The sequence below is a fragment of the Gadus morhua genome, chromosome 1, assembly GCF_902167405.1.
Source record: "Gadus morhua chromosome 1, gadMor3.0, whole genome shotgun sequence".
Taxonomy (NCBI): domain Eukaryota; kingdom Metazoa; phylum Chordata; class Actinopteri; order Gadiformes; family Gadidae; genus Gadus; species Gadus morhua.
The window spans coordinates 1,094,087-1,118,134 of record NC_044048.1 but is presented as its reverse complement, the minus strand read 5'-3'; the positions used below and the strand labels follow the sequence as shown (position 1 = coordinate 1,118,134).

Sequence of the window (24,048 nt, the reverse complement as noted above, 5' to 3'; positions counted from 1 at the left end):
CGAATCCTGCCGTCAACGGCACAGGTTAATCAGTGTATGTTTAAGGGACTGTTTAAAGGATCAACAGAAATATGTCATGGTACTACAGACCTCTTTTGTTGTATTCCCAATCATTTGCTGAAGCATTTCTCCTGAACTGAGAGGGGTGCTGTGGCTGGGACTGTCATAGTGACTGTCTAGTTCACAGAAGAGGCAGTGTTCTAATTACATCAGTAAGTTGTATAATGTAAGTAACCTACTCAATTTGAATTCCTTTAGCCGCCAGTTCTGATAGCTTAACACATGATCGGGTCACGCTACTTGAGACCTTTTTCATTGCTGTCTCAAGTAAACATTACAATAGGGGTACTGTGGCTTAGCTGGTGAAAGCGCCTGTCTTGTAAACAGGAGACCCTGGGTTCAACTCCCAGCAGTACCTACACTATTTGCAACAGCATCATCTGGTGTAGATGTGATAAAAGTGTTTCTTGCAGTTAAAATGAACGGAATTGTCCTAACTGGCAATCTTACTTCTGGTTGCAAACTTGCAATCCATCAATGCAATAGACTTTCCATCAATGACAACGGCGGCAGGCGAGCAAAATTCTCTATAAAATGTATGATACCCTAGTGCCAACTGATGACCTATTTGTCCCTTCTATCGTTAAGCAAAGCTTCAGGAATCGGTTTTACAGATGCACAATTTAAGTAACACAGGAGACTTCTCTCAACGGCAAAGCGTATGCTTCTCATGTAGAAGGCCTGAGGTTCAATGCCTGCCGTCTCCAAGATGTGATCAAAGCTAGCTTCAGTCAATTTGAAGACTATTTCAAAATTAGATCAAGCAAGGCTTAACCTACCCTAAGTGTTCCAGACTCTTCCTGTTACAAAAAGCCAGAGACTTGGTACTCTAACAGTGTGTTGTCGTGGCCGAGTGGTTAAGGCGATGGACTAGAAATCCATTGGGGTCTCCCCGCGCAGGTTCGAATCCTGCCGACAACGGTTCTATCTGAATACGATTTTTCATTCCCTTGTTCGGCCAACACATACACATATTACGGTGAAACTGCATGAAATCAGTGCAAATATGTTAATCTAAGCATGTAGAAGGCTTCATATTTAAAACCTGGCATTATCTGGACAGGCTCTTAGCATTCTATGTTTTTTGACAACATGTTCTCCAAACATAAAATGTTAATATTTAAAGGTCTGATAGATCCGAAGACTAGTGTTGTCAGGTCCAAGTGCTGAATGCCATGGACGAGAAAACCCTTGGTGTGTTCCGCAGCAGGTTTAAAATGCACATTCTTGCGCAGTAAGGGGATGTAGCTCAGTGGTAGAGCGCATGCTTTGCATGTATGAGGCCCCGGGTTCAATCCCCGGCATCTCCATTTGATTGCCTGAGAAAAGTCAGGTCAGTGCTATTTTGATCAAATGAGGTCACGCAATGCTTAACCTACCAAAGATGTTGACGAATGCTAATGTTCGAAACAAGTGAGAGAATTGAAACTGTGTTGTCGTCAACGATACAGGTTAATCAGTGCGTGCGATTTCATAAGCGCACGCTTTTGCTCGCTCAAAAGCTAGTGTGCGCTCAAAAGCTAGTGCCGGTCAACACATTGATATGAGTACGGTACGTTTATGCACTAAGTGTTGACAGCCACAGAAGAGAAAAACATTGTTGCGTCATGACGAAGATTCAGGTCTGCCGACAAGCGTTGGCCAGTTCTGCTATCTGTACGCAGACTACTTCTCTAAGAAATGTATGACACCGTACTGCCAGTCAATAACCGATTTCCCCTCTTGTATCGTCAAGCAAACTTTCATGTATCGGTTGCCACATGTACAATTGAAGTTATCTGTTTTCGGCTCATCTGTAAAGCTTCTCATGTAGGAGTGCTGAGGTCCGATCACTAAGATGTGATCAAAGCAAGCTGTGGTCAAGGGTGTAGGACTATTTCACAATTTGATGACACAGCCTCAAGCGTTGCAGTCTGTTACTGTTCGAACAACTGATAGACTTGAGGTCGATAAGCACCATTGTCCTGGCCAAGCGATTAAGCTGATGCACTAGAAATCCATTGGATCCCCCGCTCCATTATTGAAATCTACCACACCAGTTTACCACCTCTGCTTTTAGCAGGCAGGCCAAATATCTCAATCTCTTAGGATTGCCTAGTGCAAGTCAACCTATTGATTGGCTGTATCATTAAGCAAAGCTTCAGGTATTGATAGCAGAGATGTAGTAATTATTACATAAAGGGGATGTAGCTCAGTGGTAGAGCGCATGCTTCGCATGTATGAGGTCCCGGGTTTAATCCCCGGCATCTCCAATTTGTATACCTTTTATAAGGTAGAAGTCAAAAATGATCCGATCACGAAACATTGCTGAATGTTACTGTGTAATGAATGTCTAAACAAAATGAGGTCACGCAATGCTTTACCTACCAAAAATGTTGCAGAATGCTAATGTTTGAACAAGAGAGATTATTGAACTGTCGAAACTGTGTGGTTAAGGTGATGGACTAGAAATCCATTGGGGTCTCCTCGCGCAGGTTCGAATCCTGCCGTCAACGGCACAGGTTAATCAGTGTATGTTTAAGGGACTGTTTAAAGGATCAACAGAAATATGTCATGGTACTACAGACCTCTTTTGTTGTATTCCCAATCATTTGCTGAAGCATTTCTCCTGAACTGAGAGGGGTGCTGTGGCTGGGACTGTCATAGTGACTGTCTAGTTCACAGAAGAGGCAGTGTTCTAATTACATCAGTAAGTTGTATAATGTAAGTAACCTACTCAATTTGAATTCCTTTAGCCGCCAGTTCTGATAGCTTAACACATGATCGGGTCACGCTACTTGAGACCTTTTTCATTGCTGTCTCAAGTAAACATTACAATAGGGGTACTGTGGCTTAGCTGGTGAAAGCGCCTGTCTTGTAAACAGGAGACCCTGGGTTCAACTCCCAGCAGTACCTACACTATTTGCAACAGCATCATCTGGTGTAGATGTGATAAAAGTGTTTCTTGCAGTTAAAATGAACGGAATTGTCCTAACTGGCAATCTTACTTCTGGTTGCAAACTTGCAATCCATCAATGCAATAGACTTTCCATCAATGACAACGGCGGCAGGCGAGCAAAATTCTCTATAAAATGTATGATACCCTAGTGCCAACTGATGACCTATTTGTCCCTTCTATCGTTAAGCAAAGCTTCAGGAATCGGTTTTACAGATGCACAATTTAAGTAACACAGGAGACTTCTCTCAACGGCAAAGCGTATGCTTCTCATGTAGAAGGCCTGAGGTTCAATGCCTGCCGTCTCCAAGATGTGATCAAAGCTAGCTTCAGTCAATTTGAAGACTATTTCAAAATTAGATCAAGCAAGGCTTAACCTACCCTAAGTGTTCCAGACTCTTCCTGTTACAAAAAGCCAGAGACTTGGTACTCTAACAGTGTGTTGTCGTGGCCGAGTGGTTAAGGCGATGGACTAGAAATCCATTGGGGTCTCCCCGCGCAGGTTCGAATCCTGCCGACAACGGTTCTATCTGAATACGATTTTTCATTCCCTTGTTCGGCCAACACATACACATATTACGGTGAAACTGCATGAAATCAGTGCAAATATGTTAATCTAAGCATGTAGAAGGCTTCATATTTAAAACCTGGCATTATCTGGACAGGCTCTTAGCATTCTATGTTTTTTGACAACATGTTCTCCAAACATAAAATGTTAATATTTAAAGGTCTGATAGATCCGAAGACTAGTGTTGTCAGGTCCAAGTGCTGAATGCCATGGACGAGAAAACCCTTGGTGTGTTCCGCAGCAGGTTTAAAATGCACATTCTTGCGCAGTAAGGGGATGTAGCTCAGTGGTAGAGCGCATGCTTTGCATGTATGAGGCCCCGGGTTCAATCCCCGGCATCTCCATTTGATTGCCTGAGAAAAGTCAGGTCAGTGCTATTTTGATCAAATGAGGTCACGCAATGCTTAACCTACCATAGATGTTGACGAATGCTAATGTTCGAAACAAGTGAGAGAATTGAAACTGTGTTGTCGTCAACGATACAGGTTAATCAGTGCGTGCGATTTCATAAGCGCACGCTTTTGCTCGCTCAAAAGCTAGTGTGCGCTCAAAAGCTAGTGCCGGTCAACACATTGATATGAGTACGGTACGTTTATGCACTAAGTGTTGACAGCCACAGAAGAGAAAAACATTGTTGCGTCATGACGAAGATTCAGGTCTGCCGACAAGCGTTGGCCAGTTCTGCTATCTGTACGCAGACTACTTCTCTAAGAAATGTATGACACCGTACTGCCAGTCAATAACCGATTTCCCCTCTTGTATCGTCAAGCAAACTTTCATGTATCGGTTGCCACATGTACAATTGAAGTTATCTGTTTTCGGCTCATCTGTAAAGCTTCTCATGTAGGAGTGCTGAGGTCCGATCACTAAGATGTGATCAAAGCAAGCTGTGGTCAAGGGTGTAGGACTATTTCACAATTTGATGACACAGCCTCAAGCGTTGCAGTCTGTTACTGTTCGAACAACTGATAGACTTGAGGTCGATAAGCACCATTGTCCTGGCCAAGCGATTAAGCTGATGCACTAGAAATCCATTGGATCCCCCGCTCCATTATTGAAATCTACCACACCAGTTTACCACCTCTGCTTTTAGCAGGCAGGCCAAATATCTCAATCTCTTAGGATTGCCTAGTGCAAGTCAACCTATTGATTGGCTGTATCATTAAGCAAAGCTTCAGGTATTGATAGCAGAGATGTAGTAATTATTACATAAAGGGGATGTAGCTCAGTGGTCGAGCGCATGCTTCGCATGTATGAGGTCCCGGGTTTAATCCCCGGCATCTCCAATTTGTATACCTTTTATAAGGTAGAAGTCAAAAATGATCCGATCACGAAACATTGCTGAATGTTACTGTGTAATGAATGTCTAAACAAAATGAGGTCACGCAATGCTTTACCTACCAAAAATGTTGCAGAATGCTAATGTTTGAACAAGAGAGATTATTGAACTGTCGAAACTGTGTGGTTAAGGTGATGGACTAGAAATCCATTGGGGTCTCCTCGCGCAGGTTCGATTCCTGCCGTCAACGGCACAGGTTAATCAGTGTATGTTTAAGGGACTGTTTAAAGGATCAACAGAAATATGTCATGGTACTACAGACCTCTTTTGTTGTATTCCCAATCATTTGCTGAAGCATTTCTCCTGAACTGAGAGGGGTGCTGTGGCTGGGACTGTCATAGTGACTGTCTAGTTCACAGAAGAGGCAGTGTTCTAATTACATCAGTAAGTTGTATAATGTAAGTAACCTACTCAATTTGAATTCCTTTAGCCGCCAGTTCTGATAGCTTAACACATGATCGGGTCACGCTACTTGAGACCTTTTTCATTGCTGTCTCAAGTAAACATTACAATATGGGTACTGTGGCTTAGCTGGTGAAAGCGCCTGTCTTGTAAACAGGAGACCCTGGGTTCAACTCCCAGCAGTACCTACACTATTTGCAACAGCATCATCTGGTGTAGATGTGATAAAAGTGTTTCTTGCAGTTAAAATGAACGGAATTGTCCTAACTGGCAATCTTACTTCTGGTTGCAAACTTGCAATCCATCAATGCAATAGACTTTCCATCAATGACAACGGCGGCAGGCGAGCAAAATTCTCTATAAAATGTATGATACCCTAGTGCCAACTGATGACCTATTTGTCCCTTCTATCGTTAAGCAAAGCTTCAGGAATCGGTTTTACAGATGTACAATTGAAGTAACACAGGAGACTTCTCTCAACGGCAAAGCGTATGCTTCTCATGTAGAAGGCCTGAGGTTCAATGCCTGCCGTCTCCAAGATGTGATCAAAGCTAGCTTCAGTCAATTTGAAGACTATTTCAAAATTAGATCAAGCAAGGCTTAACCTACCCTAAGTGTTCCAGACTCTTCCTGTTCCAAAAAGCCAGAGACTTGGTACTCTAACAGTGTGTTGTCGTGGCCGAGTGGTTAAGGCGATGGACTAGAAATCCATTGGGGTCTCCCCGCGCAGGTTCGAATCCTGCCGACAACGGTTCTATCTGAATACGATTTTTCATTCCCTTGTTCGGCCAACACATATTACGGTGAAACTGCATGAAATCAGTGCAAATATGTTAATCTAAGCATGTAGAAGGCTTCATATTTAAAACCTGGCATTATCTGGACAGGCTCTTAGCATTCTATGTTTTTTGACAACATGTTCTCCAAACATAAAATGTTAATATTTAAAGGTCTGATAGATCCGAAGACTAGTGTTGTCAGGTCCAAGTGCTGAATGCCATGGACGAGAAAACCCTTGGTGTGTTCCGCAGCAGGTTTAAAATGCACATTCTTGCGCAGTAAGGGGATGTAGCTCAGTGGTAGAGCGCATGCTTTGCATGTATGAGGCCCCGGGTTCAATCCCCGGCATCTCCATTTGATTGCCTGAGAAAAGTCAGGTCAGTGCTATTTTGATCAAATGAGGTCACGCAATGCTTAACCTACCAAAGATGTTGACGAATGCTAATGTTCGAAACAAGTGAGAGAATTGAAACTGTGTTGTCGTCAACGATACAGGTTAATCAGTGCGTGCGATTTCATAAGCGCACGCTTTTGTTCGCTCAAAAGCTAGTGTGCGCTCAAAAGCTAGTGCCGGTCAACACATTGATATGAGTACGGTACGTTTATGCACTAAGTGTTGACAGCCACAGAAGAGAAAAACATTGTTGCGTCATGACGAACATTCAGGTCTGCCGACAAGCGTTGGCCAGTTCTGCTATCTGTACGCAGACTACTTCTCTAAGAAATGTATGACACCGTACTGCCAGTCAATAACCGATTTCCCCTCTTGTATCGTCAAGCAAACTTTCATGTATCGGTTGCCACATGTACAATTGAAGTTATCTGTTTTCGGCTCATCTGTAAAGCTTCTCATGTAGGAGTGCTGAGGTCCGATCACTAAGATGTGATCAAAGCAAGCTGTGGTCAAGGGTGTAGGACTATTTCACAATTTGATGACACAGCCTCAAGCGTTGCAGTCTGTTACTGTTCGAACAACTGATAGACTTGAGGTCGATAAGCACCATTGTCCTGGCCAAGCGATTAAGCTGATGCACTAGAAATCCATTGGATCCCCCGCTCCATTATTGAAATCTACCACACCAGTTTACCACCTCTGCTTTTAGCAGGCAGGCCACATATCTCAATCTCTTAGGATTGCCTAGTGCAAGTCAACCTATTGATTGGCTGTATCATTAAGCAAAGCTTCAGGTATTGATAGCAGAGATGTAGTAATTATTACATAAAGGGGATGTAGCTCAGTGGTAGTGCGCATGCTTCGCATGTATGAGGTCCCGGGTTTAATCCCCGGCATCTCCAATTTGTATACCTTTTATAAGGTAGAAGTCAAAAATGATCCGATCACGAAACATTGCTGAATGTTACTGTGTAATGAATGTCTAAACAAAATGAGGTCACGCAATGCTTTACCTACCAAAAATGTTGCAGAATGCTAATGTTTGAACAAGAGAGATTATTGAACTGTCGAAACTGTGTGGTTAAGGTGATGGACTAGAAATCCATTGGGGTCTCCTCGCGCAGGTTCGAATCCTGCCGTCAACGGCACAGGTTAATCAGTGTATGTTTAAGGGACTGTTTAAAGGATCAACAGAAATATGTCATGGTACTGCAGACCTCTTTTGTTGTATTCCCAATCATTTGCTGAAGCATTTCTCCTGAACTGAGAGGGGTGCTGTGGCTGGGACTGTCATAGTGACTGTCTAGTTCACAGAAGAGGCAGTGTTCTAATTACATCAGTAAGTTGTATAATGTAAGTAACCTACTCAATTTGAATTCCTTTAGCCGCCAGTTCTGATAGCTTAACACATGATCGGGTCACGCTACTTGAGACCTTTTTCATTGCTGTCTCAAGTAAACATTACAATATGGGTACTGTGGCTTAGCTGGTGAAAGCGCCTGTCTTGTAAACAGGAGACCCTGGGTTCAACTCCCAGCAGTACCTACACTATTTGCAACAGCATCATCTGGTGTAGATGTGATAAAAGTGTTTCTTGCAGTTAAAATGAACGGAATTGTCCTAACTGGCAATCTTACTTCTGGTTGCAAACTTGCAATCCATCAACTGCAATAGACTTTCCATCAATGACAACGGCGGCAGGCGAGCAAAATTCTCTATAAAATGTATGATACCCTAGTGCCAACTGATGACCTATTTGTCCCTTCTATCGTTAAGCAAAGCTTCAGGAATCGGTTTTACAGATGCACAATTTAAGTAACACAGGAGACTTCTCTCAACGGCAAAGCGTATGCTTCTCATGTAGAAGGCCTGAGGTTCAATGCCTGCCGTCTCCAAGATGTGATCAAAGCTAGCTTCAGTCAATTTGAAGACTATTTCAAAATTAGATCAAGCAAGGCTTAACCTACCCTAAGTGTTCCAGACTCTTCCTGTTACAAAAAGCCAGAGACTTGGCACTCTAACAGTGTGTTGTCGTGGCCGAGTGGTTAAGGCGATGGACTAGAAATCCATTGGGGTCTCCCCGCGCAGGTTCGAATCCTGCCGACAACGGTTCTATCTGAATACGATTTTTCATTCCCTTGTTCGGCCAACACATACACATATTACGGTGAAACTGCATGAAATCAGTGCAAATATGTTAATCTAAGCATGTAGAAGGCTTCATATTTAAAACCTGGCATTATCTGGACAGGCTCTTAGCATTCTATGTTTTTTGACAACATGTTCTCCAAACATAAAATGTTAATATTTAAAGGTCTGATAGATCCGAAGACTAGTGTTGTCAGGTCCAAGTGCTGAATGCCATGGACGAGAAAACCCTTGGTGTGTTCCGCAGCAGGTTTAAAATGCACATTCTTGCGCAGTAAGGGGATGTAGCTCAGTGGTAGAGCGCATGCTTTGCATGTATGAGGCCCCGGGTTCAATCCCCGGCATCTCCATTTGATTGCCTGAGAAAAGTCAGGTCAGTGCTATTTTGATCAAATGAGGTCACGCAATGCTTAACCTACCAAAGATGTTGACGAATGCTAATGTTCGAAACAAGTGAGAGAATTGAAACTGTGTTGTCGTCAACGATACAGGTTAATCAGTGCGTGCGATTTCATAAGCGCACGCTTTTGCTCGCTCAAAAGCTAGTGTGCGCTCAAAAGCTAGTGCCGGTCAACACATTGATATGAGTACGGTACGTTTATGCACTAAGTGTTGACAGCCACAGAAGAGAAAAACATTGTTGCGTCATGACGAAGATTCAGGTCTGCCGACAAGCGTTGGCCAGTTCTGCTATCTGTACGCAGACTACTTCTCTAAGAAATGTATGACACCGTACTGCCAGTCAATAACCGATTTCCCCTCTTGTATCGTCAAGCAAACTTTCATGTATCGGTTGCCACATGTACAATTGAAGTTATCTGTTTTTTGGCTCATCTGTAAAGCTTCTCATGTAGGAGTGCTGAGGTCCGATCACTAAGATGTGATCAAAGCAAGCTGTGGTCAAGGGTGTAGGACTATTTCACAATTTGATGACACAGCCTCAAGCGTTGCAGTCTGTTACTGTTCGAACAACTGATAGACTTGAGGTCGATAAGCACCATTGTCCTGGCCAAGCGATTAAGCTGATGCACTAGAAATCCATTGGATCCCCCGCTCCATTATTGAAATCTACCACACCAGTTTACCACCTCTGCTTTTAGCAGGCAGGCCAAATATCTCAATCTCTTAGGATTGCCTAGTGCAAGTCAACCTATTGATTGGCTGTATCATTAAGCAAAGCTTCAGGTATTGATAGCAGAGATGTAGTAATTATTACATAAAGGGGATGTAGCTCAGTGGTAGAGCGCATGCTTCGCATGTATGAGGTCCCGGGTTTAATCCCCGGCATCTCCAATTTGTATACCTTTTATAAGGTAGAAGTCAAAAATGATCCGATCACGAAACATTGCTGAATGTTACTGTGTAATGAATGTCTAAACAAAATGAGGTCACGCAATGCTTTACCTACCAAAAATGTTGCAGAATGCTAATGTTTGAACAAGAGAGATTATTGAACTGTCGAAACTGTGTGGTTAAGGTGATGGACTAGAAATCCATTGGGGTCTCCTCGCGCAGGTTCGAATCCTGCCGTCAACGGCACAGGTTAATCAGTGTATGTTTAAGGGACTGTTTAAAGGATCAACAGAAATATGTCATGGTACTACAGACCTCTTTTGTTGTATTCCCAATCATTTGCTGAAGCATTTCTCCTGAACTGAGAGGGGTGCTGTGGCTGGGACTGTCATAGTGACTGTCTAGTTCACAGAAGAGGCAGTGTTCTAATTACATCAGTAAGTTGTATAATGTAAGTAACCTACTCAATTTGAATTCCTTTAGCCGCCAGTTCTGATAGCTTAACACATGATCGGGTCACGCTACTTGAGACCTTTTTCATTGCTGTCTCAAGTAAACATTACAATAGGGGTACTGTGGCTTAGCTGGTGAAAGCGCCTGTCTTGTAAACAGGAGACCCTGGGTTCAACTCCCAGCAGTACCTACACTATTTGCAACAGCATCATCTGGTGTAGATGTGATAAAAGTGTTTCTTGCAGTTAAAATGAACGGAATTGTCCTAACTGGCAATCTTACTTCTGGTTGCAAACTTGCAATCCATCAACGCAATAGACTTTCCATCAATGACAACGGCGGCAGGCGAGCAAAATTCTCTATAAAATGTATGATACCCTAGTGCCAACTGATGACCTATTTGTCCCTTCTATCGTTAAGCAAAGCTTCAGGAATCGGTTTTACAGATGCACAATTTAAGTAACACAGGAGACTTCTCTCAACGGCAAAGCGTATGCTTCTCATGTAGAAGGCCTGAGGTTCAATGCCTGCCGTCTCCAAGATGTGATCAAAGCTAGCTTCAGTCAATTTGAAGACTATTTCAAAATTAGATCAAGCAAGGCTTAACCTACCCTAAGTGTTCCAGACTCTTCCTGTTACAAAAAGCCAGAGACTTGGCACGATAATAGTGTGTTGTCGTGGCCGAGTGGTTAAGGCGATGGACTAGAAATCCATTGGGGTCTCCCCGCGCAGGTTCGAATCCTGCCGACAACGGTTCTATCTGAATACGATTTTTCATGCCCTTGTTCGGCCAACACATACACATATTACGGTGAAACTGCATGAAATCAGTGCAAATATGTTAATCTAAGCATGTAGAAGGCTTCATATTTAAAACCTGGCATTATCTGGACAGGCTCTTAGCATTCTATGTTTTTTGACAACATGTTCTCCAAACATAAAATGTTAATATTTAAAGGTCTGATAGATCCGAAGACTAGTGTTGTCAGGTCCAAGTGCTGAATGCCATGGACGAGAAAACCCTTGGTGTGTTCCGCAGCAGGTTTAAAATGCACATTCTTGCGCAGTAAGGGGATGTAGCTCAGTGGTAGAGCGCATGCTTTGCATGTATGAGGCCCCGGGTTCAATCCCCGGCATCTCCATTTGATTGCCTGAGAAAAGTCAGGTCAGTGCTATTTTGATCAAATGAGGTCACGCAATGCTTAACCTACCAAAGATGTTGACGAATGCTAATGTTCGAAACAAGTGAGAGAATTGAAACTGTGTTGTCGTCAACGATACAGGTTAATCAGTGCGTGCGATTTCATAAGCGCACGCTTTTGCTCGCTCAAAAGCTAGTGTGCGCTCAAAAGCTAGTGCCGGTCAACACATTGATATGAGTACGGTACGTTTATGCACTAAGTGTTGACAGCCACAGAAGAGAAAAACATTGTTGCGTCATGACGAAGATTCAGGTCTGCCGACAAGCGTTAGCCAGTTCTGCTATCTGTACGCAGACTACTTCTCTAAGAAATGTATGACACCGTACTGCCAGTCAATAACCGATTTCCCCTCTTGTATCGTCAAGCAAACTTTCATGTATCGGTTGCCACATGTACAATTGAAGTTATCTGTTTTTGGCTCATCTGTAAAGCTTCTCATGTAGGAGTGCTGAGGTCCGATCACTAAGATGTGATCAAAGCAAGCTGTGGTCAAGGGTGTAGGACTATTTCACAATTTGATGACACAGCCTCAAGCGTTGCAGTCTGTTACTGTTCGAACAACTGATAGACTTGAGGTCGATAAGCACCATTGTCCTGGCCAAGCGATTAAGCTGATGCACTAGAAATCCATTGGATCCCCCGCTCCATTATTGAAATCTACCACACCAGTTTACCACCTCTGCTTTTAGCAGGCAGGCCAAATATCTCAATCTCTTAGGATTGCCTAGTGCAAGTCAACCTATTGATTGGCTGTATCATTAAGCAAAGCTTCAGGTATTGATAGCAGAGATGTAGTAATTATTACATAAAGGGGATGTAGCTCAGTGGTCGAGCGCATGCTTCGCATGTATGAGGTCCCGGGTTTAATCCCCGGCATCTCCAATTTGTATACCTTTTATAAGGTAGAAGTCAAAAATGATCCGATCACGAAACATTGCTGAATGTTACTGTGTAATGAATGTCTAAACAAAATGAGGTCACGCAATGCTTTACCTACCAAAAATGTTGCAGAATGCTAATGTTTGAACAAGAGAGATTATTGAACTGTCGAAACTGTGTGGTTAAGGTGATGGACTAGAAATCCATTGGGGTCTCCTCGCGCAGGTTCGATTTCCTGCCGTCAACGGCACAGGTTAATCAGTGTATGTTTAAGGGACTGTTTAAAGGATCAACAGAAATATGTCATGGTACTACAGACCTCTTTTGTTGTATTCCCAATCATTTGCTGAAGCATTTCTCCTGAACTGAGAGGGGTGCTGTGGCTGGGACTGTCATAGTGACTGTCTAGTTCACAGAAGAGGCAGTGTTCTAATTACATCAGTAAGTTGTATAATGTAAGTAACCTACTCAATTTGAATTCCTTTAGCCGCCAGTTCTGATAGCTTAACACATGATCGGGTCACGCTACTTGAGACCTTTTTCATTGCTGTCTCAAGTAAACATTACAATAGGGGTACTGTGGCTTAGCTGGTGAAAGCGCCTGTCTTGTAAACAGGAGACCCTGGGTTCAACTCCCAGCAGTACCTACACTATTTGCAACAGCATCATCTGGTGTAGATGTGATAAAAGTGTTTCTTGCAGTTAAAATGAACGGAATTGTCCTAACTGGCAATCTTACTTCTGGTTGCAAACTTGCAATCCATCAACGCAATAGACTTTCCATCAATGACAACGGCGGCAGGCGAGCAAAATTCTCTATAAAATGTATGATACCCTAGTGCCAACTGATGACCTATTTGTCCCTTCTATCGTTAAGCAAAGCTTCAGGAATCGGTTTTACAGATGCACAATTTAAGTAACACAGGAGACTTCTCTCAACGGCAAAGCGTATGCTTCTCATGTAGAAGGCCTGAGGTTCAATGCCTGCCGTCTCCAAGATGTGATCAAAGCTAGCTTCAGTCAATTTGAAGACTATTTCAAAATTAGATCAAGCAAGGCTTAACCTACCCTAAGTGTTCCAGACTCTTCCTGTTACAAAAAGCCAGAGACTTTGTTCTCTAACAGTGTGTTGTCGTGGCCGAGTGGTTAAGGCGATGGACTAGAAATCCATTGGGGTCTCCCCGCGCAGGTTCGAATCCTGCGGACAACGGTTCTATCTGAATACGATTTTTCATTCCCTTGTTCGGCCAACACATACACATATTACGGTGAAACTGCATGAAATCAGTGCAAATATGTTAATCTAAGCATGTGGAAGGCTTCATATTTAAAACCTGGCATTATCTGGACAGGCTCTTAGCATTCTATGTTTTTTGACAACATGTTCTCCAAACATAAAATGTTAATATTTAAAGGTCTGATAGATCCGAAGACTAGTGTTGTCAGGTCCAAGTGCTGAATGCCATGGACGAGAAAACCCTTGGTGTGTTCCGCAGCAGGTTTAAAATGCACATTCTTGCGCAGTAAGGGGATGTAGCTCAGTGGTAGAGCGCATGCTTTGCATGTATGAGGCCCCGGGTTCAATCCCCGGCATCTCCATTTGATTGCCTGAGAAAAGTCAGGTCAGTGCTATTTTGATCAAATGAGGTCACGCAATTCTTAACCTACCAAAGATGTTGACGAATGCTAATGTTCGAAACAAGTGAGAGAATTGAAACTGTGTTGTCGTCAACGATACAGGTTAATCAGTGCGTGCGATTTCATACGCGCACGCTTTTGCTCGCTCAAAAGCTAGTGTGCGCTCAAAAGCTAGTGCCGGTCAACACATTGATATGAGTACGGTACGTTTATGCACTAAGTGTTGACAGCCACAGAAGAGAAAAACATTGTTGCGTCATGACGAAGATTCAGGTCTGCCGACAAGCGTTGGCCAGTTCTGCTATCTGTACGCAGACTACTTCTCTAAGAAATGTATGACACCGTACTGCCAGTCAATAACCGATTTCCACTCTTGTATCGTCAAGCAAACTTTCATGTATCGGTTGCCACATGTACAATTGAAGTTATCTGTTTTCGGCTCATCTGTAAAGCTTCTCATGTAGGAGTGCTGAGGTCCGATCACTAAGATGTGATCAAAGCAAGCTGTGGTCAAGGGTGTAGGACTATTTCACAATTTGATGACACAGCCTCAAGCGTTGCAGTCTGTTACTGTTCGAACAACTGATAGACTTGAGGTCGATAAGCACCATTGTCCTGGCCAAGCGATTAAGCTGATGCACTAGAAATCCATTGGATCCCCCGCTCCATTATTGAAATCTACCACACCAGTTTACCACCTCTGCTTTTAGCAGGCAGGCCAAATATCTCAATCTCTTAGGATTGCCTAGTGCAAGTCAACCTATTGATTGGCTGTATCATTAAGCAAAGCTTCAGGTATTGATAGCAGAGATGTAGTAATTATTACATAAAGGGGATGTAGCTCAGTGGTAGAGCGCATGCTTCGCATGTATGAGGTCCCGGGGTTAATCCCCGGTATCTCCAATTTGTATACCTTTTATAAGGTAGAAGTCAAAAATGATCCGATCACGAAACATTGCTGAATGTTACTGTGTAATGAATGTCTAAACAAAATGAGGTCACGCAATGCTTTACCTACCAAAAATGTTGCAGAATGCTAATGTTTGAACAAGAGAGATTATTGAACTCTCGAAACTGTGTGGTTAAGGTGATGGACTAGAAATCCATTGGGGTCTCCTCGCGCAGGTTCGAATCCTGCCGTCAACGGCACAGGTTAATCAGTGTATGTTTAAGGGACTGTTTAAAGGATCAACAGAAATATGTCATGGTACTACAGACCTCTTTTGTTGTATTCCCAATCATTTGCTGAAGCATTTCTCCTGAACTGAGAGGGGTGCTGTGGCTGGGACTGTCATAGTGACTGTCTAGTTCACAGAAGAGGCAGTGTTCTAATTACATCAGTAAGTTGTATAATGTAAGTAACCTACTCAATTGGAATTCCTTTAGCCGCCAGTTCTGATAGCTTAACACATGATCGGGTCACGCTACTTGAGACCTTTTTCATTGCTGTCTCAAGTAAACATTACAATAGGGGTACTGTGGCTTAGCTGGTGAAAGCGCCTGTCTTGTAAACAGGAGACCCTGGGTTCAACTCCCAGCAGTACCTACACTATTTGCAACAGCATCATCTGGTGTAGATGTGATAAATGTGTTTCTTGCAGTTAAAATGAACGGAATTGTCCTAACTGGCAATCTTACTTCTGGTTGCAAACTTGCAATCCATCAATGCAATAGACTTTCCATCAATGACAACGGCGGCAGGCGAGCAAAATTCTCTATAAAATGTATGATACCCTAGTGCCAACTGATGACCTATTTGTCCCTTCTATCGTTAAGCAAAGCTTCAGGAATCGGTTTTACAGATGCACAATTTAAGTAACACAGGAGACTTCTCTCAACGGCAAAGCGTATGCTTCTCATGTAGAAGGCCTGAGGTTCAATGCCTGCCGTCTCCAAGATGTGATCAAAGCTAGCTTCAGTCAATTTGAAGACTATTTCAAAATTAGATCAAGCAAGGCTTAACCTACCCCAAGTGTTCCAGACTCTTCCTGTTCCAAAAAGCCAGAGACTTGAACTCTAACAGTGTGTTGTCGTGGCCGAGTGGTTAAGGCGATGGACTAGAAATCCATTGAGGTCTCCCCGCGCAGGTTAGAATCCTGCCGACAACGGTTCTATCTGAATACGATTTTTCATTCCCTTGTTCGGCCAACACATATCACGGTGAAACTGCATGAAATCAGTGCAAATATGTTAATCTAAGCATGTAAAAGGCTTCATATTTAAAACCTGGCATTATCTGGACAGGCTCTTAGCATTCTATGTTTTTTGACAACATGTTCTCCAAACATAAAATGTTAATATTTAAAGGTCTGATAGATCCGAAGACTAGTGTTGTCAGGTCCAAGTGCTGAATGCCATGGACGAGAAAACCCTTGGTGTGTTCCGCAGCAGGTTTAAAATGCACATTCGTGAGCAGTAAGGGGATGTAGCTCAGTGGTAGTGCGCATGCTTTGCATGTAGGAGGCCCCGGGTTCAATCCCCGGCATCTCCATTTGATTGCCTGAGAAAAGTCAGGTCAGTGCTATTTTGATCAAATGAGGTCACGCAATGCTTAACCTACCAAAGATCTTGACGAATGCTAATGTTCGAAACAAGTGAGAGAATTGAAACTGTGTTGTCGTCAACGATACAGGTTAATCAGTGCGTGCGATTTCATAAGCGCACGCTTTTGTTCGCTCAAAAGCTAGTGTGCGCTCAAAAGCTAGTGCCGGTCAACACATTGATATGAGTACGGTACGTTTATGCACTAAGTGTTGATAGCCACAGAAGAGAAAAACATTGTTGCGTCATGACGAAGATTCAGGTCTGCCGACAAGCGTTGGCCAGTTCTGCTATCTGTAGGCAGACTACTTCTCTAAGAAATGTATGACACCGTACTGCCAGTCAATAACCGATTTCCCCTCTTGTATCGTCAAGCAAACTTTCATGTATCGGTTGCCACATGTACAATTGAAGTTATCTGTTTTCGGCTCATCTGTAAAGCTTCTCATGTAGGAGTGCTGAGGTCCGATCACTAAGATGTGATCAAAGCAAGCTGTGGTCAAGGGTGTAGGACTATTTCACAATTTGATGACACAGCCTGAAGTGTTGCAGTCTGTTACTGTTCGAATAACTGATAGACTTGAGGTTGATAAGCACCATTGTCCTGGCCAAGCGATTAAGCTGATGCACTAGAAATCCATTGGATCCCCCGCTCCATGATTGAAATCTACCACACCAGTTAACACCTCTGCTTTTAGCAGGCAGGCCAAATATCTTAATCTCTTAGGATTGCCTAGTGCAAGTCAACCAATTGATTGGCTGTATCATTAAGCAAAGCTTCAGGTATTGATAGCAGAGATGTGGTAATTATTACATAAAGGGGATGTAGCTCAGTGGTAGAGCGCATGCTTCGCATGTATGAGGTCCCGGGTTCAATCCCCGGCAACTCCAATTTGTATACCTTTTATAAGGTAGAAGTCAAAAATGATCCGATCACGAAACATTGCTGAATGTTACTGTGTAATGAATGTCTAAACAAAATGAGGTCACGCAATGCTTTACCTACCAAAAATGTTGCAGAATGCTAATGTTTGAACAAGAGAGAGAATTGAACTGTCGAAACTGTGTGGTTAAGGTGATGGACTAGAAATCCATTGGGGTCTCCTCGCGCAGGTTCGAATCCTGCCGTCAACGGCACAGGTTAATCAGTGTATGTTTAAGGGACTGTTTAAAGGATCAACAGAAATATGTCATGGTACTGCAGACCTCTTTTGTTGTATTCCCAATCATTTGCTGAAGCATTTCTCCTGAACTGAGAGGGGTGCTGTGGCTGGGACTGTCATAGTGACTGTCTAGTTCACAGAAGAGGCAGTGTTCTAATTACATCAGTAAGTTGTATAATGTAAGTAACCTACTCAATTGGAATTCCTTTAGCCGCCAGTTCTGATAGCTTAACACATGATCGGGTCACGCTACTTGAGACCTTTTTCATTGCTGTCTCAAGTAAATATTACAATAGGGGTACTGTGGCTTAGCTGGTGAAAGCGCCTGTCTTGTAAACAGGAGACCCTGGGTTCAACTCCCAGCAGTACCTACACTATTTGCAACAGCATCATCTGGTGTAGATGTGATAAAAGTGTTTCTTGCAGTTAAAATGAACGGAATTGTCCTAACTGGCAATCTTACTTCTGGTTGCAAACTTGCAATCCATCAATGCAATAGACTTTCCATCAATGACAACGGCGGCAGGCGAGCAAAATTCTCTATAAAATGTATGATACCCTAGTGCCAACTGATGACCTATTTGTCCCTTCTATCGTTAAGCAAAGCTTCAGGAATCGGTTTTACAGATGCACAATTGAAGTAACACAGGAGACTTCTCTCAACGGCAAAGCGTATGCTTCTCATGTAGAAGGCCTGAGGTTCAATGCCTGCCGTCTCCAAGATGTGATCAAAGCTAGCTTCAGTCAATTTGAAGACTATTTCAAAATTAGATCAAGCAAGGCTTAACCTACCCTAAGTGTTCCAGACTCTTCCTGTTCCAAAAAGCCAGAGACTTGGTACTCTAACAGTGTGTTGTCAACAAAGTCCTAACAAGTCCTAACAAAGTCCTAACAAGTCCTAACAGTTCCTAACAAAGTCCTAACAGTTCCTAACAAAGTCCTAACAAGTCCTAACAAAGTCCTAACAAGTCCTAACACAGGCTCCAAACCAGTGGGGCAAAAGAGCCAATCAGATCCCGAGAAATCTCTGGGTCGACGGACGTGACAGGTCCCATTCAACACCTTCGGACGACTACAGTGTTATCTTTCTCCGAAACCTTTGACGCTAATTTATCAGGTATACTTTTAGCGATTTACAGGAAGCTTGATGAAAAAGACATCATAAGTAAGTATACATGCTTTAAAGTGTCTTTATTAGTGGTGTTTGTGTGATATGCGATCAGTCCGTACGCGTTACAAATGCTTTAAAAATGTTTCCCAAACAATGCTAATGGAAGCGATCTCTGCTGTTATCTATCCCGTACATATGCTATGACTAAACAGGGAAATCGGGAAATCGCTGCTTTTACTATACTGTAGTACATGCGTTATGTCAGGGGTAGGCCTATGCATATCCTACTATTTCTGAAATCTTGATCGGACTATAAACCGTGCCTTTTTTCCCCATTTTTCGAATCTGCGGTTTATATAACGGTGCGGCTAATCTATGGATTTTTACAGCTAAAGGCCACTCGGAAAATTAGTATTCGAAGTTTAAATCAGTAAGCCTACACATCATTCCATTTAGCTGCTGCGGTTTATACTCCGGTGCGCCTTATAGTGCGGAAAATACGGTATATAGTTTTACTTACAAGGTACACATCTTGCTACTGGAAACATTGGACCCGAAGCTTGTATGTGTTTTAATTATGTGTGTATTATAATTGATAATGCCTAATTTGCATTCCGTCTTAAATGTTTTATATTGTTTTATATATGTGTGTGTGTGTGTGTGTGTGTGTGTGTGTGTGTGTGTGTGTGTGTGTGTGTGTGTGTGTGTGTGTGTGTGTGTGTGTGTGTGTGTGTGTGTGTGTGTGTGTGTGTGTGTGTGTGTATTTATATGCGTATATATATGTGCATGTATATGTAGTGTGCTGTCTATGTGGACCTTCCTGTGTCTTGAATAAAGTTATAATAATAATAATACTTGAATGATCCGTGATGAAGTAGTCTAAGCCAGGATATTTACAGCTTTTGCCTAATAACAGCTGTTTTTCATGTCCTTATCTTTGAAATGACGAAGACTGGGAAACCAGACTCACACTGGGCAGGTGTGATGACCCTCTATGCTCAGGGGAAATATAAATTTTCCACAGGCCAGAGACCGGGAGGCAGGAGATGGAGGGCGGTAATACAGCGTATTAATGCTTGTCCCTTGACCCCCGTGTTCAATCAAACTCCCCGCATATATGATATTTTTGGGAAAAAGATCAACTGTGAGTGCGGATATCATGAGGTAGGTGGTATTATACAACAATTGAGTTATATGGAATGTTTCATTTGTTTCAGATTTGACAATAGACATCCCATGAACTGTAATATCCCAGGACATTCCCAGTCTGACTTTTCAATACAATAATCTGGGGCCGGTTGCACCAACTGGGCGTAACTAAGCCTGGTCGTAACTGCTAAGTAGGTCTTAGTTACGACCTGACGTTAGAATGGAACTAACGCCGGTTGCACCAACGGGACTTACGCCTGGTCTTAACTGCGCCCGGTCTTAGCCATGTGAATGTTCCATGGTATGCGCATATCACCGCGTTGCTAGGATACCTCGTGACAACAGCTGTTTACTATTTTTCTTGACATGCTGTTGGACACCGAAATTAATAATTCATTCGTTCACTCATTGTCATTCATCAATTGTGTTAATGCCTAACAATAAAACACTGCAAACAAATATAATTAAAATATGTATTTGTAATGTCTGGTTTATGACGAGCAGGCATTTAGACGGGAATGGTTCTGTAGGAGAGATTTGTTTAATGTGTCGGCCTATATAAAACATATAAACATAGTTAAAACAACATTCACAACTGATTATAAGTTGAGAACGGACTAATCGGCCAGCGATATCTTCCCGACAGGCAGTCGATCTATGAACACTGATCATATCGCCGGCTGTGCTTTGAAATGCAGTTTAGCGAAGCGGGGCAAGGATGGTGGTAAAGCTGCATTGGATTGGCTGTAATTGCTATAGAAACAGCCTGGAATTTCAACTCTACGCCTGCCCCTGACCAGGCGTAGGATTTACGCCTGGTCTTAGTGAAAAGAACGCTAAGCCCAGTTGGTGCAACCGGCGTAACGGTTAGGTTGGACATAGAACGCCAACGAAGTTAGAACGAAGTTAGGACCAGGCGTAGTTACGACCAGGCTTACGCCCAGTTGGTGCAACCGGCCCCAGGTGTTTTAAGGTTAATTAGTTGACAGTAAAATTGTTGTATAAAAGGAATATATGCTTATGTACTCGGCCTCCGGCCTTGTGGCTACGGCCAAACAACACGCGGTGGTATATCCATTACAAACACCACTCATGCTATATTGCTTAAACATTTTTATCTGTGATACAAATGTACTGGAAAAAGGTTGTATTTGATGTCAGTGTCTAACTGTGAGTACATAATTATTTGGATGCAGACTACTGTCTGGCTTAAGGGAAATGTACTGTAAATGTAAACCCAGTTTTGTTCTCCCCAGCCACCAGAGAAGGCTGGCGCAGCATCAGCCAGTTCAGGTCAGCTGAGTGCCCCGGGGGCAAGTAGTGCAGCGGGAAGAGCTCCTGAGGAACCAGCCAGTGCAGCGGCAGAGGGGAGGGCTCCTGGTGAACTGGCCACAGCTGCTGCACAAGTGCAGCAGCTGTAGGTCAGGAAAACCCAGCCTTTGTCACGTGCTCGCTGTGTACTAAGGAGGTGATGGGTGAGGACTACACGCAGCACCTGTCAGACTACCATGTCCAGGAGCGATGTGAGCAGTGTGGCACAACGGCCTGGGGACTCATTGGATTGTCGGAGCACATTGAGAGTGCTCACCATTTGAGCTGTCCAACAGAACCAATAGATGTTCCGGCTCCAACAGAACTATACACAACACCGGCGCCACAGCAACACAGCAACCCACCAGTTGTTCCCGTCCCTGCTCCTGTCCCTCCCATAGCCCAAGAGACGTCACCGGCGGCACCACAACAACAAACACTAACTCTGCGGCCTCCTCAAGTGAACTGGAGTTTCCTGCCGAAGCAGTTCTTAAAAGTCATAAATCAGGCTGACCGGGAGTGGATCGCACAGATCCTATATGACCGAACAGGACAGCTAAAACAAAAGCACACTCAGAACTGGTACCATCCTCCAAGCCCCACTAGATCCACCTCACCTCCAGATCCACTGCACTACTTTAGGCAGCGGATGTTCCTGTGGGCTCCAATGAGGATGTGGAGCATCCCTCTTAAATGCACGTTGTGTAAAAGGAAGATGCACCACTCTGGCATTTACACCAAAGTGAGAGAGGTGATAGATGTGGACTCCAGGTATTATCTGATAGGTGGAGACTACCCAAGGTGCAGCAAATGCATGATCCCTGTCTGCCCTTGGAGTAGTGAGATCTTGCAGCAGCTGGATCCCTCCCACCGTAACAAGTTTCCTGCTGTCCTAATGACACAGCAGGCACTGGACAGGAAGTGTGTCACAATGTTGCGACCACGCACGGTAGGGAACAGCTCCAGCTACTCGCAACAGGTCTTGCAGGAGGTGCACAGCGAGGAGTGGGCGAGGCGTACTATCGACTACCTCGCGATTGTGAGGTCCATAAAAAGTTGCGCGTCCTCACCCAGTCCGAACCTGTATATCAACAGCCACCCACCTTCAGTCGTCTGCCCCTGGCTCAGTGGTTTGAAACCGTCCACACGAATGAGGTTCTTGGCCACCTGGAGGAGTTGAAAGGTGTTATAACATCAACTTATGGCAGAATCCTAAAGCTGGACTCCACCAAGAAGGTAAAAGTTAACTGATGTAAATTTGTTCTCATTCGTGTTTATTAGTATGTCCAATGATTTGCTAATTTCTTCTGTAGATCACTAAAAAGCTGGCAGGTGGCATTGAGAACACGGCCACGTGGATGAGCAACATCGGCAATGAACTTGGCCAAGTTCTCCACTCAGTGCTGACCACTGGTGAGGGGGCTGGCCTTGATGACCTGTGCCAAGGCGTTGTCCGGAGGTACAGGGATGCTGGTGAGCCAGAGCCAGATGCCATATATGTGGACAGGGACTGCTGCAGTGAGTCAGGTGTGTTGCCTTCAATTTGTGCTGGGATGTTTCTTATGAATTTGTTGTTTGATGAATAGTTTTAGCAGTATATTAATGAAATTGGTAATGTGTTGACTGGAAACAATCTGAATTACATGTATTTATGGCGTGTTGTTTATTATAGGGGAGAGCCCAGTTCTCACTTGGTTTCGTCCATGGACCTTCACAGTGAGACTGGATGTGTTTCATTTCATGAGGCGTTTTACCAATGGCCTGACCACTGAGCACCATCCACTATATGGCACATTCTGCATTTTCAAATGGGACAAAGCAGACATTGAAAAGTTGCAGCAGGCCAAGAGGGCAGAGCTGGTGAAAAAACACCCGGGTCACAATCCTACCCACAGACAGGTGTTAGCGAGCATCACCACCAGCGAACTCGCTAAGCACTGCCGCAGGAAAACGCGAGGGGTTGAGGAGACTCGCGCCCTCATCCAACAACTGTTGGACTCCATGTGGGACCTCACAGACACCACAGGGTTATCGCTCATCAACCAGGAGAGCATGTCTCGTGTGTGGGAGGTGCAGCAGAAGCACTTGCCCTGCATCCAAGATCCAACTGGTGTACAGTTGTACATCAACACCGGATCAAAGTTGGAGAAGGGGGATAAAGCACTTGACGTCCTGAGATGTGCCAGAGGGTCATCCTCTCTCGAGAGCTTTCATAAGCATCAATGCTGTTTCATCCCAGGCAAGTTGAAACACTTAACATTTAAAATCCTTTGTTAATGTATTAAGATATGATCAAGCTGTGTCTTAAGTATTAAAATCTGCATTTATTATTACACTAATGTCCATGTTGCAATGTATTTTGAATGTTATATCTCCCTTGTGAGTCGCTTTGGATAAAAGCGTCTGTTGAATGACTAAGGCCCAATCCCATTTCTACCCCTTACCCCTTACCCTTACCCCTCCCCCTTGTTTTGAAGGGGTAAGGGGGAGGGGGAAGGGGAGGGGGTAAGGGGTAGAAATGGGATTGGGCCTTAATGTAAATGCAAGTTGTTTTAACATTCTTTTTTTTCGTTTTCATTAATACCTTTTTCTTGCCAGGGTGGAGATGTAATGCTCTGCACACGCAAATGTACATGCTGGAGGGGTTGTCCAGATGGAACATCAATCGGGCCCAGCAGGCTC

The 24,048-nt window shown here is 43.6% G+C and overlaps 1 protein-coding gene and 29 non-coding genes across 30 annotated transcripts; all 30 read left to right on the top strand.

Annotated features, from left to right (window-relative positions):
* The first annotated feature begins 344 nt into the window (after positions 1-344).
* trnat-ugu (transfer RNA threonine (anticodon UGU)) lies at positions 345-418 on the top strand. Its single transcript has one exon. It is a non-coding gene; the product is annotated as a tRNA-Thr (tRNA).
* Positions 419-899: 481 nt separating this feature from the next.
* On the top strand, positions 900-981 carry trnas-aga (transfer RNA serine (anticodon AGA)). The gene has a single exon. It is a non-coding gene; the product is annotated as a tRNA-Ser (tRNA).
* A 317-nt stretch (positions 982-1,298) lies between these two features.
* Positions 1,299-1,370, top strand: trnaa-ugc (transfer RNA alanine (anticodon UGC)). The gene has a single exon. It is a non-coding gene; the product is annotated as a tRNA-Ala (tRNA).
* Positions 1,371-2,240: 870 nt separating this feature from the next.
* On the top strand, positions 2,241-2,312 carry trnaa-cgc (transfer RNA alanine (anticodon CGC)). The gene has a single exon. It is a non-coding gene; the product is annotated as a tRNA-Ala (tRNA).
* Positions 2,313-2,881: 569 nt separating this feature from the next.
* On the top strand, positions 2,882-2,955 carry trnat-ugu (transfer RNA threonine (anticodon UGU)). Its single transcript has one exon. It is a non-coding gene; the product is annotated as a tRNA-Thr (tRNA).
* A 481-nt stretch (positions 2,956-3,436) lies between these two features.
* On the top strand, positions 3,437-3,518 carry trnas-aga (transfer RNA serine (anticodon AGA)). The gene has a single exon. It is a non-coding gene; the product is annotated as a tRNA-Ser (tRNA).
* A 317-nt stretch (positions 3,519-3,835) lies between these two features.
* On the top strand, positions 3,836-3,907 carry trnaa-ugc (transfer RNA alanine (anticodon UGC)). The gene has a single exon. It is a non-coding gene; the product is annotated as a tRNA-Ala (tRNA).
* Positions 3,908-4,777: 870 nt separating this feature from the next.
* On the top strand, positions 4,778-4,849 carry trnaa-cgc (transfer RNA alanine (anticodon CGC)). The gene has a single exon. It is a non-coding gene; the product is annotated as a tRNA-Ala (tRNA).
* A 569-nt stretch (positions 4,850-5,418) lies between these two features.
* trnat-ugu (transfer RNA threonine (anticodon UGU)) lies at positions 5,419-5,492 on the top strand. The gene has a single exon. It is a non-coding gene; the product is annotated as a tRNA-Thr (tRNA).
* A 481-nt stretch (positions 5,493-5,973) lies between these two features.
* On the top strand, positions 5,974-6,055 carry trnas-aga (transfer RNA serine (anticodon AGA)). Its single transcript has one exon. It is a non-coding gene; the product is annotated as a tRNA-Ser (tRNA).
* Positions 6,056-6,366: 311 nt separating this feature from the next.
* trnaa-ugc (transfer RNA alanine (anticodon UGC)) lies at positions 6,367-6,438 on the top strand. The gene has a single exon. It is a non-coding gene; the product is annotated as a tRNA-Ala (tRNA).
* Positions 6,439-7,308: 870 nt separating this feature from the next.
* Positions 7,309-7,380, top strand: trnaa-cgc (transfer RNA alanine (anticodon CGC)). Its single transcript has one exon. It is a non-coding gene; the product is annotated as a tRNA-Ala (tRNA).
* Positions 7,381-7,949: 569 nt separating this feature from the next.
* Positions 7,950-8,023, top strand: trnat-ugu (transfer RNA threonine (anticodon UGU)). The gene has a single exon. It is a non-coding gene; the product is annotated as a tRNA-Thr (tRNA).
* Positions 8,024-8,505: 482 nt separating this feature from the next.
* On the top strand, positions 8,506-8,587 carry trnas-aga (transfer RNA serine (anticodon AGA)). Its single transcript has one exon. It is a non-coding gene; the product is annotated as a tRNA-Ser (tRNA).
* Positions 8,588-8,904: 317 nt separating this feature from the next.
* On the top strand, positions 8,905-8,976 carry trnaa-ugc (transfer RNA alanine (anticodon UGC)). Its single transcript has one exon. It is a non-coding gene; the product is annotated as a tRNA-Ala (tRNA).
* Positions 8,977-9,847: 871 nt separating this feature from the next.
* trnaa-cgc (transfer RNA alanine (anticodon CGC)) lies at positions 9,848-9,919 on the top strand. Its single transcript has one exon. It is a non-coding gene; the product is annotated as a tRNA-Ala (tRNA).
* A 569-nt stretch (positions 9,920-10,488) lies between these two features.
* On the top strand, positions 10,489-10,562 carry trnat-ugu (transfer RNA threonine (anticodon UGU)). Its single transcript has one exon. It is a non-coding gene; the product is annotated as a tRNA-Thr (tRNA).
* Positions 10,563-11,043: 481 nt separating this feature from the next.
* trnas-aga (transfer RNA serine (anticodon AGA)) lies at positions 11,044-11,125 on the top strand. Its single transcript has one exon. It is a non-coding gene; the product is annotated as a tRNA-Ser (tRNA).
* Positions 11,126-11,442: 317 nt separating this feature from the next.
* Positions 11,443-11,514, top strand: trnaa-ugc (transfer RNA alanine (anticodon UGC)). The gene has a single exon. It is a non-coding gene; the product is annotated as a tRNA-Ala (tRNA).
* An 870-nt stretch (positions 11,515-12,384) lies between these two features.
* Positions 12,385-12,456, top strand: trnaa-cgc (transfer RNA alanine (anticodon CGC)). Its single transcript has one exon. It is a non-coding gene; the product is annotated as a tRNA-Ala (tRNA).
* Positions 12,457-13,026: 570 nt separating this feature from the next.
* Positions 13,027-13,100, top strand: trnat-ugu (transfer RNA threonine (anticodon UGU)). Its single transcript has one exon. It is a non-coding gene; the product is annotated as a tRNA-Thr (tRNA).
* Positions 13,101-13,581: 481 nt separating this feature from the next.
* Positions 13,582-13,663, top strand: trnas-aga (transfer RNA serine (anticodon AGA)). The gene has a single exon. It is a non-coding gene; the product is annotated as a tRNA-Ser (tRNA).
* Positions 13,664-13,980: 317 nt separating this feature from the next.
* Positions 13,981-14,052, top strand: trnaa-ugc (transfer RNA alanine (anticodon UGC)). Its single transcript has one exon. It is a non-coding gene; the product is annotated as a tRNA-Ala (tRNA).
* Positions 14,053-14,922: 870 nt separating this feature from the next.
* On the top strand, positions 14,923-14,994 carry trnaa-cgc (transfer RNA alanine (anticodon CGC)). The gene has a single exon. It is a non-coding gene; the product is annotated as a tRNA-Ala (tRNA).
* Positions 14,995-15,563: 569 nt separating this feature from the next.
* Positions 15,564-15,637, top strand: trnat-ugu (transfer RNA threonine (anticodon UGU)). The gene has a single exon. It is a non-coding gene; the product is annotated as a tRNA-Thr (tRNA).
* Positions 15,638-16,117: 480 nt separating this feature from the next.
* trnas-aga (transfer RNA serine (anticodon AGA)) lies at positions 16,118-16,199 on the top strand. The gene has a single exon. It is a non-coding gene; the product is annotated as a tRNA-Ser (tRNA).
* Positions 16,200-16,510: 311 nt separating this feature from the next.
* On the top strand, positions 16,511-16,582 carry trnaa-ugc (transfer RNA alanine (anticodon UGC)). Its single transcript has one exon. It is a non-coding gene; the product is annotated as a tRNA-Ala (tRNA).
* An 869-nt stretch (positions 16,583-17,451) lies between these two features.
* trnaa-cgc (transfer RNA alanine (anticodon CGC)) lies at positions 17,452-17,523 on the top strand. The gene has a single exon. It is a non-coding gene; the product is annotated as a tRNA-Ala (tRNA).
* A 569-nt stretch (positions 17,524-18,092) lies between these two features.
* On the top strand, positions 18,093-18,166 carry trnat-ugu (transfer RNA threonine (anticodon UGU)). The gene has a single exon. It is a non-coding gene; the product is annotated as a tRNA-Thr (tRNA).
* Positions 18,167-21,869: 3,703 nt separating this feature from the next.
* LOC115546660 (uncharacterized) lies at positions 21,870-23,643 on the top strand. Its single transcript, XM_030360297.1, has 2 exons — positions 21,870-22,893; positions 23,039-23,643. The coding sequence occupies exons 1-2, from the start codon at positions 22,725-22,727 to the stop codon at positions 23,641-23,643; spliced, it is 774 nt and encodes a 257-aa protein (XP_030216157.1). The 5' UTR covers positions 21,870-22,724.
* Positions 23,644-24,048: the final 405 nt, after the last annotated feature.

What these genes read in the sequence shown, in the direction of transcription:
- LOC115546660 (XM_030360297.1), top strand. Translation starts at nt 22,725, where the DNA reads ATGAGCAACATCGGCAATGAACTTGGCCAAGTTCTCCACTCAGTGCTG. An exon ending in GGACTGCTGCAGTGAGTCAG is followed by an intron (nt 22,894 to 23,038) that starts GTGTGTTGCCTT and finishes TGTTTATTATAG; the next exon opens with GGGAGAGCCCAGTTCTCACT.